We start from the raw sequence: 17,503 nt of genomic DNA, 5'->3' as shown, positions 1-17,503 counted from the left end.
GCACATTTGATCTGTCTGTGCCAAGAAAAGGAAAAATATGAAATAATTGAGCCTATCTGTTATGGATGAAATTGTGTCCCCTCCAAAAATATGTGTTGAAGACCTAACCCCAGTGCCTCAGAATGTGACCTGACTTGGAAGTAAGGTTACTGTAGATTCAATTGGTTAAGATGAGGTCATAATGGAACAGTGTAAGCTCCTAATCCAATATGATTATATTCTTACTAAAAGAATGCCGTATGAAGAGAGAAGCACACAGAGAAAATACCACACGAACATGAAGGCAGAGGTAAGTGTAACACACTGGATTTCCCTGGTGGTGCAGTGGGTAAGAGAACGCCTGTTAATGCACGGGACATGGGTCCATCCCCAGTCTGGGAAGAGTCCAGATGCTGTGGAGCAACCAAGCCCGTGCATCATGACTGAGTACATGCTCTAGAGCCTGTGAACTGCAACTACTGAAGCCTGTGTGTCCTACAGCCCATGCTCTGCAAAAGAGAAGCCACAGCAGTGAGAAGCCTGTGCACCACAGCGAGAAAGTAGCCCCAACTCGCCACAGCTAGAGAAAGCCTGTGTAGAGCAATGAAGGCTCGGCACAGCCAAAAATAAATAAATAAAATGTAAAACAAACACAGGAAAAAAACAAAAGGCATTATCCCTTAAAAAAAAAAAAAAAAGACACGTCTATAAGCCAAGTGACACACCAAAGATTGACAACAAACCACCAGAAGTTAGGAGAGGGACACTGAATAGATTCTCCTTCACAGACACACAGACGCTTTGATCTTGGACTTCTAGCCTCCAGAACTGTGAGACAAATTCATGCTGTTTAAGCCACGTAGTCTTTGGGTACTTCGTTTCAGCACCCATAATAAACTAACAGACCCATTATGTACTTCAGATTCTACTGGTATGGACTTTAAAAAGCCATACTTGAAAATCATAATGACTCTAAATATTTGTAAGCAAATAAAGTTTGACTCAGATGAGTTTAGAGTTATAAGCTAGATTTTTTTTACACGATACTTAAAACTAGCTATGCCTGATTCTTGTCACCAAGCCTGGATTCCTTACTAAGTCAATATGACTTTCTCTGAGTAACTTCTAACCCTATGAGGGGTTTGACAAGAATGCAAGATGTTGCAACACCATTTCTTCCATGGTTAAATATCACCTTTTCACATCAGACCGAGCAATTATTCCACTAGAAGGGAAGAAATGATTTCTCAGAACCAATTCTATGGCACTAAGACAAGGAATCATATGAAAAAAAAAAAAAAAAAAACTGCTTCTAAGGGTCTTTTAATTCAAGGAGTTTTTCTGAGAAAAATAAACTTCCCTTACATAGACGTGTTTTTATTTTCAAAGCCTACTTAGAACCCTAAGATTGTTAAATGGATTCATTTGTTCATAATTTCTTGATCACCTGTTATATCAAAAGCACTGTTAGCCTCATTATGCATTCTGTGTATGTGTCAGGGGTGGAGGAGTAAGAAGCAGGATAAAATTGAGGGAAGATACCTTTCTACAAGGATGAAGTGGGGATTGAGGGAGAAGAACTTTTCAGAGGCAGGATCTGAGTTAGATCTTGAATGAGTTACTCTTTTAATTATTCCTTCAATGAATAATAAATATCCACTTAATAACAATACTACAAAGCTACAGTAATCAAAACAGTATGGTACGAGTACAGAAACAGATGTATAGATCAATGGAACAGAGTAGACAGCCAAGAAATAAACCCATGCACTTATGGTCAATTAATCTATGACAAAGGCGGCAACAAGAGACAGTCTCCTCAATAAGTGATGCTGGAAAAACTAGATGTGACACGTAAATCAGTAAAATCAGAATACATCATTAAAACATACACAAAAGAACTCAAAATGGATTCAAAGATCTAAATCTAAGACCTGAAACCATAAAATTCCTAGAAGAAAACATAGCCAGAACACTCTTCAACATAACTCATAGCAATATGTTTTTGAATCTGCTTCCCAAGACAAAAGAAAAAAAAGCAAAACTAAACAAATGAGGTCTGATTAAACTTGAAAGCTTTTGCACAGTCAAGGAAACTGTCAATAAAACAAAAATACAACCTACTGATTGGGAGGTTACTTACAACTGACATGACCAATAAGGAGTTAATATCCAAATTACATAAATAGCTCATACAATTCAATATAAAACAATTTCTAAAATGGGCAGAAGATCTGAATAGACATTTTTCCAAAGGAGATACACAGATAGCCAACAGGCATATGAAAAGATACTCAGCATCACTAATTATCAAAGAAATGTGAATCAAACCATATTAAAATTATAACTTCACAACAGTCAAAATGACTATCATCAAAAAGTCAACAAATAAATGTTGGAGAGGAGAAAACGGAACCCTAGTGCATTATGTGAAATGCCAAACTGGATGAAGCTCAAGCGGGAATCAAGACCGCTGGGAGAAATATCAATAACCTCAGACATGCAGGTGACTCTACCCTAATGGCAGAAAGCAAAGGGGAAACTAAAGAGCCTCTTGATAAAGGTGAAAGAGGACAGTGAAAAAGACTGAAACTCAACATTCAAAAACTGAATATCATGGCATCCGGTCCCATCACTTCACGGCAAATAGATAGGGAAAAAAGTAGAAAGTGACAGACTTTATTTTCTTGGATTCCAAAATCCCTGAGGACTGTGACTACAGCCATGAAGTTAAAAGACACTTGCTCCTTGGAAGAAAAGCTATGACAAACCTAGACAGCATATTAAAAAAGCAGAGACATCACTTTGCTGACAAAGGTCCATACAGTCAAAGCTATGGTTTTTCCAGTAGTTATGTAGGGATGTGAGAGTTGGACCATAATGAAGGCTAAGTGCTGAAGAATTGATGCTTTCGAACTGTGATGCTGGAGAAGACTCTTCAGAGTCCCTTGGACAGTAAGGAAATAAAATCAGTCAAACCTAAAGAAAATCAACTCTAAATATTCATTGGAAGGACTGATGCTAAAGCTGAAGCTCTAATACTATGGTCACCAGAGGCAAAGAGCTGACTCACTGGAAAAGACCCTGGGGCTGGGAAAGATTTAAGGCAGGAGAAGAAGGGGACAACAGAGGATGAAATGGTTGGACGGCATCAACAACTCAATGCACATGAGTTTGAGCGAACTCTGGGAGATAGTGAAGGACAGGGAAGCCTGGCAAGCTGCAGTCCATGAGGTCACAAAGAGTTGGACAGGACTGAGTGACTGAATGACAGTACACTATTGGTGAGATTGTAAATTGCTGCAGCCAATATGGAAAACAGTATGGAGGCTACTCAAAAAACTAATAATAGAATACCATATAACCCAGTAATTCTACTGCTGGATATACATTTAAAGAAAACAAAAACACTCATCTGAAAAGATACACGTACCCCAATGATCACATGATCACTATTTAGAAAAACCAACATACGGAAATAACCTAAGTGTCCACTAACAGATGAACAGATAAAGAATCTGTGATATATATACAATGGAATATTACTCAGCCATAAAAAAGAATGAAATTCTACAATTTGCAATAATGTGGATAGACCTAGATAGTATTATGCTTTGTGAAATAAGTCAGAGAAAGACAAATACTCTCTGCCAAATAGGAAAAGGAGTACACCAAGGCTGTATACTGTCACCCTGCTTATTTAACTTATATGCAGAGTACATCATGAGAAACGCTGGGCTGGAAGAAGCACAAGCTAGAATCAAGACTGCTGGGAGAAATCTCAATAACCTCAGATATGCAGATGACACCACCATTATGGCAGAAAGTGAAGAAGAACTAAAGAGCCTCTTGATGAAAGTGAAAGAGGAGAGTGAAAAAGTTGGTTTGAAGCTCAACATTCAGAAAACGAAGATCATGGCATCCAGTCCCATCACTTCATGGGAAATAGATGGGGAAACAGTGGAAACAGTGGCTGACTTTATTTTGGGGGGGCTCCAAAATCACTGCAGATGGTGATTGCAGCCATGAAATTAAAAGATACTTACTCCTTGGAAGGAAAGTTATGACCAACCTAGACAGCATATTCAAAAGCAGAGACATTACTTTGTCAACAAAGGTCCATCTAGTCAAGGCTATGGTTTTTCCAGTAATCATGTATGGATGTGAGGGTTGGACTATAAAGAAAGCTGAGCGCCAAAGAATTGATGCTTTTGACCTATGGTGTTGGAGAAGACTCTTGAGAGTCCCTTGGACTCTACAAGGAGATCCAACCAGTCCATCCTAAAGGAGATCAGTCCTTGGTGTTCACTGGAAGGACTGATGTTGAAGCTGAAACTCCAATACTTTGGCCACCTGATGCGAAGAGCTGACTCATTAGAAAAGACCCTGATGCAGGGAAAGATTGAGGGCAGGAGGAGAAGGGGACAACAGAGGATGAGATGGTTGAATGGCATCACTGACTAGATGGACATGGGTTTGGGTAGACTCCGGGAGCTGGTGATGGACAGGGAGGCCTGGCATGCTGCGATTCATGGGGTCACAAAGAGTCAGAAACGACTGAGCGACTGAACTGAACTGAACTGAACTGAATCACTTATATGCAGACTCTAAAAAAGTAAAACAAATAAACATATGTAACAAAACAAGAACAGACTCACAGATTTAAGAGAATGAACTAGTGGTTACCAGCTGGGAGATGAAAAGTGGGCTGGGCAAGGTAGAGGTATAGGATTAAGAGATATAAACCACTACGTATAGAACAAATAATGGATATATTGTATAATATAGGGAATTATAGTCATTATTTTGTAATAACTTTAAATTGATTATGCTGCTGCTGCTGCTAAGTCGCTTCAGTCGTGTCCGACTCTGTGCTACCCCATAGACGGCAGCCCACCAGCCTCCGCCATCCCTGGGATTCTCCAGGCAAGAATGCTGGAATGGGTTGCCATTTCCTTCTCCAATGCATGAAAGTGAAAGTGAAAGTGAAATCTCTCAGTCGTGTCCAACTCTTTGCGACCCCATGGACTGCAGCCAAACAGGCTCCTCTGTCCATGGGAGTTTCCAGGCAAGAGTACTGGAGTGGGGTGCCACTGCCTTCTCCTAAATTGAGTATAATCTATAAAAATATTGAACTACTATGTTATACAACTGAAATTAATAAAATATTATAAAGCAACTACATACTATACCTCAATTTTTCAAAAAAGGACAAAATATCGATATATACAACATGAATGAACCTTGAAGATATCACACTAAATGAAATAAGATGGTCACAAAAAGACAAACCTTGTGTTATTTCACCTTTGTGGGGTACCTAGAATAGTCAAATTCATAAAGACAGAAAGTAATATGGCGTTTGCTCAAGGTTAGGAAAAGGAGGTAATGAGAGGTTATTCAGGAAAGTGTACTGAGTTTCAGTTTTGCAAGAGGAAAAGAGTTCTGAAGATGGACTGTGTTGTGGTTGCACAACAATATTAATGTATTTATTACATTTTCAAATGTACTTCATGAATGTAATATATTTACTGACACATAAAAATTATTATGATGATAAATTATACATTATGCATATTTTACAATAATAACATATTTTGTTTGAAAAGTACACATGTAGAGAAATGAGCACAGGGGAAAGATACTTATCGAATGCTTGTTATAAATGAAACACACAGTTTTGTGAGACAGATATTAAACAACACTGATAAATATCAATCATAATAAGTCCTATATACTATTCAAGAATGATATGAAGAACATAACTTGGATTAGGAGGGCAAAGAAAAAACTCTCTGAAGAAGTAGCACTTTAAGGTAAAACCTAAAGAATAGAGGAGTTAACTGTAAAAATTGAAGAGAGAGCAAAGAACATTCTAGATAGAAAGACGAGTAAATGCAGGGACCAAAAGATGAGAGAAAGTTCTGGGATACTCAGAAATCAGAGGAAGGCCAGAGTGATCAGGAAACAATGAATGCACGAATGCACAGTCATATTGAAGAGCCATGTTTAAGAATTTTAATTTTACCCGAAGCACAATGGAAAGCCAATGAGGATTAAGGAAGGGGAGTGACATAATTCAGTTTTCATTTTCTAAAGGGAAATCAGTTAGTGCTATATTTAAAATGGACAACCAACAAGGACATGTTGTATAGCACAGGGAACTCTGCTCAATGTTATGTGGCAGGCTGGATGGGAAGGGAGCTTGTGGGAGAATGGATACATGTATATAGATGACTGCCTTTGCTGTCCACCCGCAACCGTGACAGCACAGTTAATCGGCTATAGCCCAAGACAAAATAAATAATTTAAAAAAAAGAGAGAGAGAGATCAGTTAGGAGGATACTGCTGCAGTCCCAAGTGGGAGCTACTGAGAATTTAGACCAGGGCGATGGTGGTCAAGATGGCAAGACACACACAGACTATGGATATATTTTAGAGATAAAAGCAAAAGGACTTAGATTGGATGTGGTTGTCAAAAGGAAGCATCCAGAGTAACTCCCAGGCTTCTGGCCCAAGAACCTCATGAGGTAGAGCAGCTGGTTCCTAGAACAGGGAAACCAGAAGGAGGAATAGGGTTAAATATGTTAAGCTTGAGATGCTTGTGATACACCTATGTGGTTAGGAGTCTAAGTTGAATATATAAGCCTGGAGAATAGAGCAGGGTAAGAACAAAAGACATAAATTTGAGAATCACTGACATTTTGATATTTAGGGTCATTGGTTTAGGTAAGTTCATTGGAGAGAGGAGGGGAAGGAAGGATAAGGGAAGGAAGAAAATGGAGCTCCTAAGATTCAGGCCTCAGAACTCCAACATTTAAAGACACAGAGAAAGGGACTTCCCTGGCAGTCCAGTGGTTAAGACTTCGACTTCCAATGCAGGTGGTGCGGGTTCGATCCCTGGTCAGGGAGCTGGAATCCCACATGCCTCACAGGCAAAAGGGGCCAAAACATAAAACAGAAACAATATTGTAATAAGTTTAATAAAGACTTTGGAAAAGGTCCATATTTAAAAAAAAGAGAGAGAGAAAATCTTTAAGAAACAAATTAAAAAAAAAAAAATACAGAGATGAACAGAGAGCAAAGGAAACTTTGAAGAAGCAGCCAGGAAATTAAGAGGGAAACAGAAATGAGTAGTTTCCATTTTAGAAAAAGGGAACAGACTGTACAAAGGTCCAGAAATAAATTACACCTCAGTGTGTTGTGAGAACTGTAAATAGTGGAGAGCAAAACATAATCAGAGACACATTGTTTTTTCAATCATCTTTGGGTAGTGCAGACAGGAACAGAGAAGGGCAAGACCAGACGGGTGGAGATACTTAGCCTTCTTGATAAACAAAGTCTTTACAAAAAGGCTTTCATCTGAGAGTCTTTCATAAAAAGTGATTTTACAAAAAGGCAAGGTGATATAATACTACTTCTTACAGAGAGACTATTTTCATCATTGGTCAAAATAATTCCTCCACTAAGAGTGGAGAAACTGATTTCTCAGGTTCCTTTTGTGGTCAATACTCTGCTGTTCTGTAAGTGTATATGCATACCTGTATGGGCATGCACTCACACACGAGAGCTGCATTTCCAAGAGATCACTCTCTCACTGAAGGAAATAATGTTATTTCCAATTTCTTTTGCAACTCATGTGGAACGTTTCCTGAGGCAGAAATGTGCTCGCGGATGTGTGGGTCTGGAACTGGGGGAGATGATGGTGACCAAGCCATCAGCATATGAAGTTACAGGAGATGCCACGGCCACAGGTAAGACCCTAAGCAGTGCTGAAAGTGAGAAGACGCCCCAGAAGAGAACCACAGGTAACAACAACATATAAGGTGCAGGAACACAAAAAGAGGTGGGCTTCCCTGGTGGCTCAGTGGTAAAGAGTCCACCTGCCAAGCAGGAGATGCAGGTTTGAACCCTGGGTCAAGAAGATCCCCTGGAGAAGAAAATAGCAACCCACTCTAGTACCCTTGCCTGAAAAATCCCACGGAGAGAGGAGCCTGGTGGGTTACAGTACATGGGGTTGCAAAAGAGTCAGACACAATAAAGTGACTAAACAATAACAGAAAAAGAAGTACTCATGGAGAAAGCTCAGAACTTACTTTTGTTAATATTTCAAAATACAGAGTAAGTTTTTACTGAATCTTTAGTACTACTTCTATTACGACCAGATCTGCCTTAGAAACTAATCTTTTGCCTAAAATATCACTTAAGAGACTCATGCCACACTTCTCAAAGTTTTCTTTCCCCTGCTCCTACCTGCCCAATCATTACTGTATTTACAAGCAGAATTTGCATTTGGGGATTTGTGGACAAAACCAATAAGGTACATATGGTATATATATATGTATATAAGATTGACACAACTTATCAACTAAAAGAAACAGAAAAAATTCAAAGACCAGACCTTGAAAAAATAAATTCAATATAATTTATTTAATTTTAAAAGGTCTTAGGAATAATGGCTTACCAACATGACATTCATTTATAAGAAACCAGAGACCTACACTGAAGAAGCTTCCTGCCTAAATTAGAGAACTGATAAAAAGCATAAGTCATAACACATAAGAAGCATAACCTATTTATACAGGCCGATGTGGTTTCAATAGAGTAAAATCTGATCTCAATAACCCAAGTGAATTCTTTGATCAGTCAATAAGAATAGGGTCAAAGCCATTTATACTTTCTAGAAAGTCACTAGAAAATCCTGCACCAAAGAAGTCATTTTGCGGAATAAAAAGTAGTGGGAGTGGAAAATCCTCTGAAACTTGAAACATCTGGTCCTGAATTTATGAACTGTGATTGCACTGGGAATTAAAATAGACTAAAAATATAAAATATATATATATTTATAAAAATATAAAGAGATTTAAGATAATTCATGGATGACTGACAAATAATGGGCTCTTGAAAAACTTAGGGAAACCCACTTTACATCGTGCTGAATTCCCTTGTCACCAATAATTTTTCTATGATCTCACGATAGAAGAAAACTAAGCCCTAAATTAACCTTTGGTCGCCAATGTCAGAGACAGAATATTTGCCTGGATAAACAACTGACATGATCAGCATGGCACCTAATGTCAGCATTAAAACAACAACGACTATACAGCTGAACAACTGACTAATCAGCTCAAGATTTTCTCTAGGTATTTGGAACAGGTTGCAAGTGCAATTAAGATTTAACTGGAATTCTTCTGAAGTCAGTTTTAATTGATTAGAGAGCTTAAAGTTTTAAAACTATGACCTAAAATAAAAAGGGCAAAAGAAGAAGCTTTGTGTGCTTGTTTTCAGCTATATACGCTTTAGAATGGTCTAATGTTCACACTTGAAAGCACTGGAGCTCAACGCATGGAGTGCTTTCTCTCAGCCTTTCTGGGCAGGGAGGATCCCAGGAAGAATATGATCAACCCACAAGGAACATACAATATGGTCTACTGAATTCATCTCAAATTAATCCTCTTTATACAAAACAAGTTTAACAACAGAAATAAAAATTTTCATTTACATGAAAAAGTCTGCTAGTAAGTCTGTTTCTGCTGAATATTTCAACCAATCAAAAAAAAAAAAATAGTAAGAACGGTGTGGCTGCTTAGACAGATGCCTTTCCATCAGCCAGCAGGCAATGCTTCTTACACTGCTGTCCACAGACTGCCTGCTCTTGTTCCATGAGGCATCTTTATCTCATACAAATGCTGGTCCAAAGCAGAGACTTCCATTTTCAGAGTTTCATCTTTACCTAAGTCAGTTTTCACTACCTGAAGGTCTTTATGGTCAAGAAAAGAAATCATAATAACCCACTAAAACCTGAAATGATTTAGTAATTATCATCATCAAAACAGTATTTTAAAGCCTATGACCAACAGTGACATCTGCTATCCTTTGCCAAAGATGGCTATTTACCAAGCCAGCATAAAATGCAGCCATGAGTGAGGCCACTGTGCAGTTTAAAAGAGACGATGCACATAAAGCCCCTGGCACAGTGCTTGCTGTATGATAAGGAGCTCAAACATGGCAGTTAGGATTACTGTCTTATTCTGTTCCTTACAGCAGCCTGTGAGAAGGTATTGTACTACTGCAAAGGTGAGAACGCGGTGTGCCGGGGCTGACGGGCTATGGCCTTAGTGAGACTGACTCACACTCATATAACACCAGCACCACCCCCTCTCTGCTCAGTCCATATGGGAAGCTGTTCAGGATGGAGTCAATGCTGATCTTACCTTTATGGTCTACCCAGTTGTGAAATGTTGAGCAAGTTATTGAAACTCTCTGAATCTCTTTACTCATCTCAAGGATCTACCTCAGAAGATGATTTGAATATTAAATACTGGGACAGAGCAAAAGCACAGTAGGTAACAGCATTCAGTCATTCAGTCAACATTACTGGGACTCCTACTAAGTGAGAGGCACAGGTCACAGCTCCCAAATCTATCTGCGTGTCAGAATTATCTAGGGAGCTTTTAAAAATTCCAACTCCCAGGCCACACTAATAAGTCACAATATGTGGTGGCAGAATACAGGTATAAGTTTTTGGAGCTTCCCAGATGACTTCAATGTGCAGACAAGCTTGGAGACCACTATGCTTAGGCACCAGACTCACCTACCTTTCCTGAAAGCTCTCCTAGTTTACTCATTCTTCTCTCTTAAACATCTCACACAGAAGCCCTCTTTCAGATTCCTACGCTCCTTCTCTAGCTCAGGTTCTCAGAACCTCTCCGTGAACTTGCTAACTTGTCCCCACCCGTCACTACTTTCTCCATCCCCCTACACCCACCAGCTCTGATCCAGCACTCCCGTGTGCAGAACCACTGGATTAACTGCCTCTGGCTACTAGCTCCTCAGCCCAGCCTGCAAAGCCCTCAACAAAGGCAGTGCCCCATCTTCCCAGCCCCTCTCTCCCTACACCCTATGCTACTGATGACCCAAACCAACTGATTACCTCACTCTCCCCAGGTAGATCCCATGTCTTTCAACTGCAAAGACTCATTCTTGGGAACAAGGAAAAAATCCTTATGATATTGGATAGTGTATCACTAGCTACAAAGTGAAATCTTCCCCAATTGAAAATGGTGTTCTTATAAACCATGGTGACCTTGGTTTTAAGGAGGCTGATGTACCTTTAATTTCATAACTTTATATAATTTAGATGAAACACAAAAAAGAATTCCTTTTACCTTAATTTAAGGAGTGGCTGGGTCACCCACTTCTTTAACTTGCGTCTCCCAAATGAAGTTTTAGTATGGTCTAAAACCCAAAATAAACTTCCTTTGGTTTTCATATCAGTCTAAAAAAGACCAGAAAGCACGTTTTATTAACTCAATGATGGTATTTGGACCCAAATTGCCAGTTGTTCATGTGCCCTAATTATTCCATATTCCCCAATTATAATCTTACACATGCTTAGCTTTTATGCTCAAAACAGGTGTTCAATGTATATATATATATACATACAAATATACACACATTCTGTTTCCCAGGAGGCGCTAGTGGTAAAGACCCTGCCTGCCAATGTAGGAGATGGAAAAGACACAGGTTCAATCCCTGGGTCAGGAAGATCCTCTGGAGGAGGGTACGGCAACCCACTCCCGTATTTTTGCCTGGAGAATCCCATGGACAGAGGAGGCTGGTGCGCTAAGATCCACAGGGTTGCAAAGAGTCGGACACACCTGAAGCAACTCAGCACACACGCACACACACACACATCCAAATAAACACACACAAAGTAATGACATTTTGCATAAGAAAGATACACTTTATGTGTAGTTTTTAACTAACAATAAATTACTGAGAAGTCTCTTTTAAAACATCTGTCCTGAACACCTTAAAAATATAACTGCATCCTTTCCTGGCTTAGGAAAGCACAGTGAAAATAATTTCATGTTCCTTTGGCAATTCAGTATCTCCCACTACCTAAGAGTTGACATTCTAAAGACAGATAATCTCATGACAACACTTTCTCTTAAGGAAAGACGTGAACGTGCACTGCACCCTAGGACTGTACCCTGGAGGGTTTGATTTTAGCCTGTCTTGTTAAATCCTTAGCAAAAATTTATCTATGCTTTGCTACTTTAAACCATTGAAAAAATTTACAATTAACTAGAGATTGTATTTAATTTTAACCAAGGTTTCACTGTAACACAAAATGTCTATTAATAGGTTTGTTTAATTTGGAACACAGAGTTACAATTTTCATCTGAATTTGTTTTTGCCTTTTCCTTTTCCTTCATATCAACAAACAGGTACTTATAGGACACCTCCCGTGTGCTCAGTAGAATGACTGCCAAAGGTATATTAAGACACAGTCCCTCCCTCAGGGCTCTTATATCCAAGTGTGGGAGGAAAGACTCCCAATGAGGACACGATGTCATCTGGCAGAAGGCAACTATAAAAGGTGTGCTACAACCTCTCCAGACCTCGGGAGTTTAAAGCAGAGCATGGGAACAACAGTGGTCATGGAAAGTTCCCTGACGACGAGCTGGGCACGCAGAGCTGACCTATGAGGGGAATCCACATAGGTGACTGCACCATCCCATCCTGAGACAAAAGCCCAACTGCTGGGACCACAGTGAAGGGTCCCAGGAAGAGCGCAGAGCACTGGAGAAGCACACTCAGATGGGAGAGGGACAGGTCGGGGAGACGGAGGCCTGTTACACCTTTGCTCTCTCTGCTACTCAGACCCCTCCTCATGACCCTTTTCCACTGATCCATGGAAAGGAGAAGAAAGCTGAAGTGCGAAGACAAGCAGAAAATGTTAACTCTCAGCCTCCACTTCTACAAGCGCCCGAGTCCTAATAGAGAAAGGGGTTTTTAAAGGGTATTTTGAGGATGGATGATTTTTGCCTTAGGACTTTGATTTTGGAACTGACGCCACTGTGATAGGACCTGAACAGGAAGGATGTGGAAGAAGTACGGAAATCTTGGAATGCTGGGGCTGCATCTGGAGGCTCTGACTGTGGGCTCTACTCCTACCACTTGTTTCCTGTCTTGGGGATGTATATAGCGTTGAAGAGAAAGACTTGTGGGAAAGATGCTCAACTTCCAAATAACAGAACGATATGATAAAAATGCTCATGCATAACAGGAAGGCTGACTGCAGTACATAAGGACAGCCTGGCAAAGGGAGAAACCTGAATGAGAGAAATTAGACAGTAATAAACAAATCCAAGAGTCATGAGACTGACTAATTCAGCATTTACTTTAATTCACAGCAATAGCAGTGATTCACAGCAGATGGTTCAGCTCTTTCTACTTACTCAAATGACTCGGAACTACCTTATATTTTTGTGACTTTATGTTATAATAACATTATTTTTACAATATAGTAGCTCACACTTTCAAGTGATAATTTAATGAATGAAAGCAACAATTTTAATATCTTCATTATCCTTCACATTCATCAATAAAGGGCAAGTAAGCAATGATGAAAGTTTGTGAAGTGAAATATTATGTATCTTACAGTTAAACGGAGTATCAGAGAAACTTGTTTTATATGCTGGACAATGAAGTAAGGCTACAGACATTTTAACAAAAAGTTATATAGAAAACAAACATATGTAGAAAAACATAACCAAGCAGATCAAAAATATCCACTGTATATTAATTTCTAAAGATGATACCTTTCCAAAGAAATATTTAATATAAAAATTATGAGGACGGCCATATTGCTTCAATCATTAAAAAGCATGCTCTAAAGCTCCCAATGTAATCCCCGAGTAAGTATTTCATGTGTTTGATTCTCCAAAAAGTGAGCAGTACCATTACCAAGAGATGTGAGGCAGACCAGCCGGCTGAAGACAATACTGTTTCACCTGCACTAAGAACAGACTGCTGCTTCATCCCAAATTTCTTTTCAAAACCATTTTGAATCAAATAGCCCTTATGTTTGCCTGACCTGATTCTGAAGGATTTCCAGGTTCCTTAATGTTGTTCCATTAATTGTCATAAATTCCATTTCACCTGACAACTGTTTAAAATTCCTGTAAAGGAATGAAATAAAAGCCATGAGGCAAGTGCATAAAGAAACAGAAAAACAAATTCAGTGGTTACAAATATTCCAGTAACATTACAACAAAAGTTTTAGCCCTCTGATAGGAAATCAAACCAAAAAAAGCCAGAAGAATATTCATTAAAAGATTGTCTTCCACCAGTGCTGGTGCTTTTAGGTAAACTGATGTGAAAGGACAGCCATTCTCACACCAAAAACTAAAACAAGGGAAGTAATGGTATTAACAGCTTTTTAGTTTTTTAATTTCCAGTAATAGAATCAAGCATAGTCTTTTAGTATCAGGAAAGCAAGTGGGGGGTCTCTTCAGGAAAAGCTATGCAATTTGCTAGAAAAATATGTCAAGATGCTTTAAAATGTCCTCCCTCTTCTTTGGCATGAGATCATCTTGATAAACACTTTAAAAACTTTTAATCAACATTCTGATACGTGCAAATGTTATTTATTCTATAATCAAGACCACACATTCATGTGGCTAATGTTTTAGTAGAGTCTAAACTGAAAAAGTAGAAATTATTTAAGTTCAAAGAATTCACATTTTCCTTATGCCCCTCCAAGTACCCCAAACTAGACTAAAAGCTCAGTAAATTTCAAATAAGCTTGAGTATTGAGTTCAATGTGATTACTAAATGCATGCACGATTCAAACTGCATCCTTGTTAGTCTTTCATGTTAAAAAACATATTAATCAATGCATTACTAATTCAATAATTAATTTCCTTTATAAATCAGTCCTTTGACATTTCTATCCACAGCACTTACAGACTTGATGGATCATTTTTCAAAGCAAGGAAAATAACAGCAGGTCACTAAGCTATTTGGAGGGGAAGCATGAATGTTTGCATCATAAAACCAATCCCACTCATCATGGCCCTAATAAGAGAAATAAAATCCAGTTTCCCAAGCCAGTGATGGAAGAAAGCCTTCATCTAGGAATCTAGAGCCTAGAATCAAGGCCAAGGAGCCAGTGTTCATTGAGAGATGCCTTAACTTCTAGATGACTTCCACAACAAAGACCCAGAGCCCTGAAAAAGAAATAACTTGCTGCATATTAGGAACACTACCTAGTGACTGAACATTGTCCTGTGGCAGTGTAATATACCTGTGACAGGTTTACCTAGCTTCCAAAAGACAACTTGTTATAGATTTTCAGAGGGAAGCAACTCCAACACTGATAGCAGGTGTGTGCGGCCAATCTCTTCTTCTTGTAACTGTTAATCTGCCTTGCATTATGGAAATTTATGTTCTTCGGTGATCCTTATTAATAGATCTAAGCTCTGTGGAGGCATGGGTTATTCATGCCTTACACATTTTGCAGCACCTGCAGAGCCTAGCAGAAAGCAGATGCTCAGCAAAGGTCTGTCATCTTTCGATGGGGAGGCCAGTTTGGGTCTCTTTGTTTTCCTTTGAGTCATAAAGCCCAGAAATATATGTGAAACATCCAGAGACAATAATAAAATGTAAAACATTATTTTTAGGAAGAAACAATTGGGCAGTGATTTGCTGTACAAATGACAGATGTTCATACTCCTTCATGGTGAAAAACAGTTGAAAGTACTGCTAGCCTGGCCTCTGAGTTGGTATCCAACCAGGTCTCATAAGTTTAAATAAAGTCATTTACTTTCCCCTCTCCCGACAGGTTTAAACTACATCCTAGGGGTGATTAATGAACACTTGAGTACCTTAACATATTATTGACCAGAGATGTATTAATGCCACGGGCATGAGTTTCGACAAAAATGCCCCTGTCAATAAAATGTTAATCATTCTCAGACACTGGGAATGCTTAGCTGGCATCAAGAACCCACAATCCAGCAGCACTGACATCTGCACTGATCTTAATAAAAGAGATCGACCACTAGGAATATTAAGTTAAACCAATTCCTATGGCACAATAATTACCAAACAACTAAAAGAACTAACTCTGCTTTCAGGTTTCCCATGTTTGGATGATAAAGTACTCTGGAGTTGTGACTCTTCCTTACAAATACAAAAGAAATTTCCTCTGTTGGTGCCTATTTTCGATAGGAATTATATATATATTTTTGAACTCAGGGTTGTATCTGCCAGCATTCCCTAGTGATCAGGAATGATCACTGATTAAGCAACTCTAAATTATTTATCCTTTTGGAAGAAACCAAATTTGATATGCTTTGAAATAAACCTTATAAACAAGGCCTGGCTAGCATTCACACTGTGTGAACTTCGACAGAAATCTTCCAAGTAACATGGGAAAATACTTCATTAATATTTTGGACAACAATAATACATAGGATGTATATGTACATCAAGTTTTATAATGGGAGAAAAACATTCCTGCTAAAAATTGCCAAAGAAGTTTAGGATTCCACATCACTCCTATTTCAACTTTTAAAAAAATGAAAACCAATCTTTCTGATTCAGACAAAGGCAGCAAAGGTGCAGACCTTATGTGAAAGATCAATCCCTTACAAAGATTCTATTTAAATACTGTTAACATTATTTGAAAATGAAAACAGAAAAAAAAAAACCTACCATATGCACCATCTTACATATGAAATCCATAGTATAAAATAATTCTCTATATAGTTTTCAGAGTTCATACATTCACTATTAGTCTAACTTTTGATTGTTAACTTAGAAATTATATCATATTACAAAAATTCAGTTTTATTGTAAATTCACTTCTAATTTATTTGCAATTAAAATGAATATCTTTGCATTCCTAACTACTGCCAGTAAGCATATTAGAGAAGAAAATAGTAAGAAAGATGACCTACAGATCTCCAAGGATTCACTAGGAGAATACACAGTACTCAGCATACAGTTCATATAGCTATGATTTATTGCAGTGAAAGGATATAAAGCAAAATCAGAAAAGCGAAAAGGTACACAAGGCAAAGCCTGGAGGAAACCAAGGGCAAGCTTCCAAGAGTCCTCCTTGGCAGAAATACACAGGATGCACTTACCTACCCCAGAGTGAGTTGTGGCAATATATGTGAAATATTTACCAGAGAAGCTCATTAGAGACTCAGCACCCAGGATTTTTCACTGCTGCTGCTGCTGCTGCTATGTCGCTTCAGTTGTGTCCGACTCTGTGCGACCCCAGAGATGGCAGCCCACCAGGCTCCGCCATCCCTGGGATTCTCCACGCAAGAACATTGGAGTGGGTTGCCATTTCCTTCTCCAATGCGTGAAAGTGAAGTCGCTCAGTCGTGTCCGACTCTAGCGACCCCATGGACTGCAGCCTACCAGGCTCCTCCATCCACGGGATTCTCCAGGCAAGAGTACTGGAGTGGGGTGCCATTGCCTTCTCCGGATTTTTCACTGGGGGGCTGTTTTTACAAAGGTACCTGCTCCTGAGCAGGTGCCAAACTTACAGCTCTCAGAAAGTAAGTAGTTGTCCAATATAAACCATACTGCCTTCAGAAATGGTTTAGGCACAGGGAGTCATTCTTACCAGAAAATGCTGGAGATTGGCCCCAAATGCAAGTCCCGGATGCCAGTCAAGAGTCAAGCTTGAAGTAGGGTTTTCTAAGGATAAATGTCT

General features: G+C 39.0%; 1 protein-coding gene across 7 annotated transcripts in view; it reads right to left on the bottom strand.

Annotated features, from left to right (window-relative positions):
* Window positions 1–17,503, bottom strand: part of MSH3 (mutS homolog 3) — a 183,182-nt gene that overhangs the window by 111,770 nt on the left and 53,909 nt on the right. For all 7 annotated transcript variants that reach the window (XR_015168006.1, XR_015168007.1, XR_015168008.1 and 4 more), the window contains 2 exons: window positions 13,865–13,949; window positions 11,148–11,257 (listed from right to left, as the gene is read on the bottom strand). Coding sequence is in view for 4 of the 7 variants with exons in the window: in XM_086412793.1 (XP_086268919.1) it covers window positions 11,148–11,257; window positions 13,865–13,949 (195 nt within the window). In the remaining 3 variants the exon portion in view is untranslated. The remainder of the gene's footprint in view (window positions 1–11,147; window positions 11,258–13,864; window positions 13,950–17,503) is intronic.

The sequence above is a fragment of the Bos grunniens genome, chromosome 7 (genome assembly GCF_055505025.1).
Source record: "Bos grunniens cultivar Pamir isolate PY7600 chromosome 7, Bosgru_T2T1.0, whole genome shotgun sequence".
Classification (NCBI taxonomy): Eukaryota; Metazoa; Chordata; class Mammalia; order Artiodactyla; family Bovidae; genus Bos; species Bos grunniens.
The sequence above is the reverse complement of the archived record's forward strand: the minus strand, read 5'-3'. Positions and strand labels throughout refer to the sequence as shown.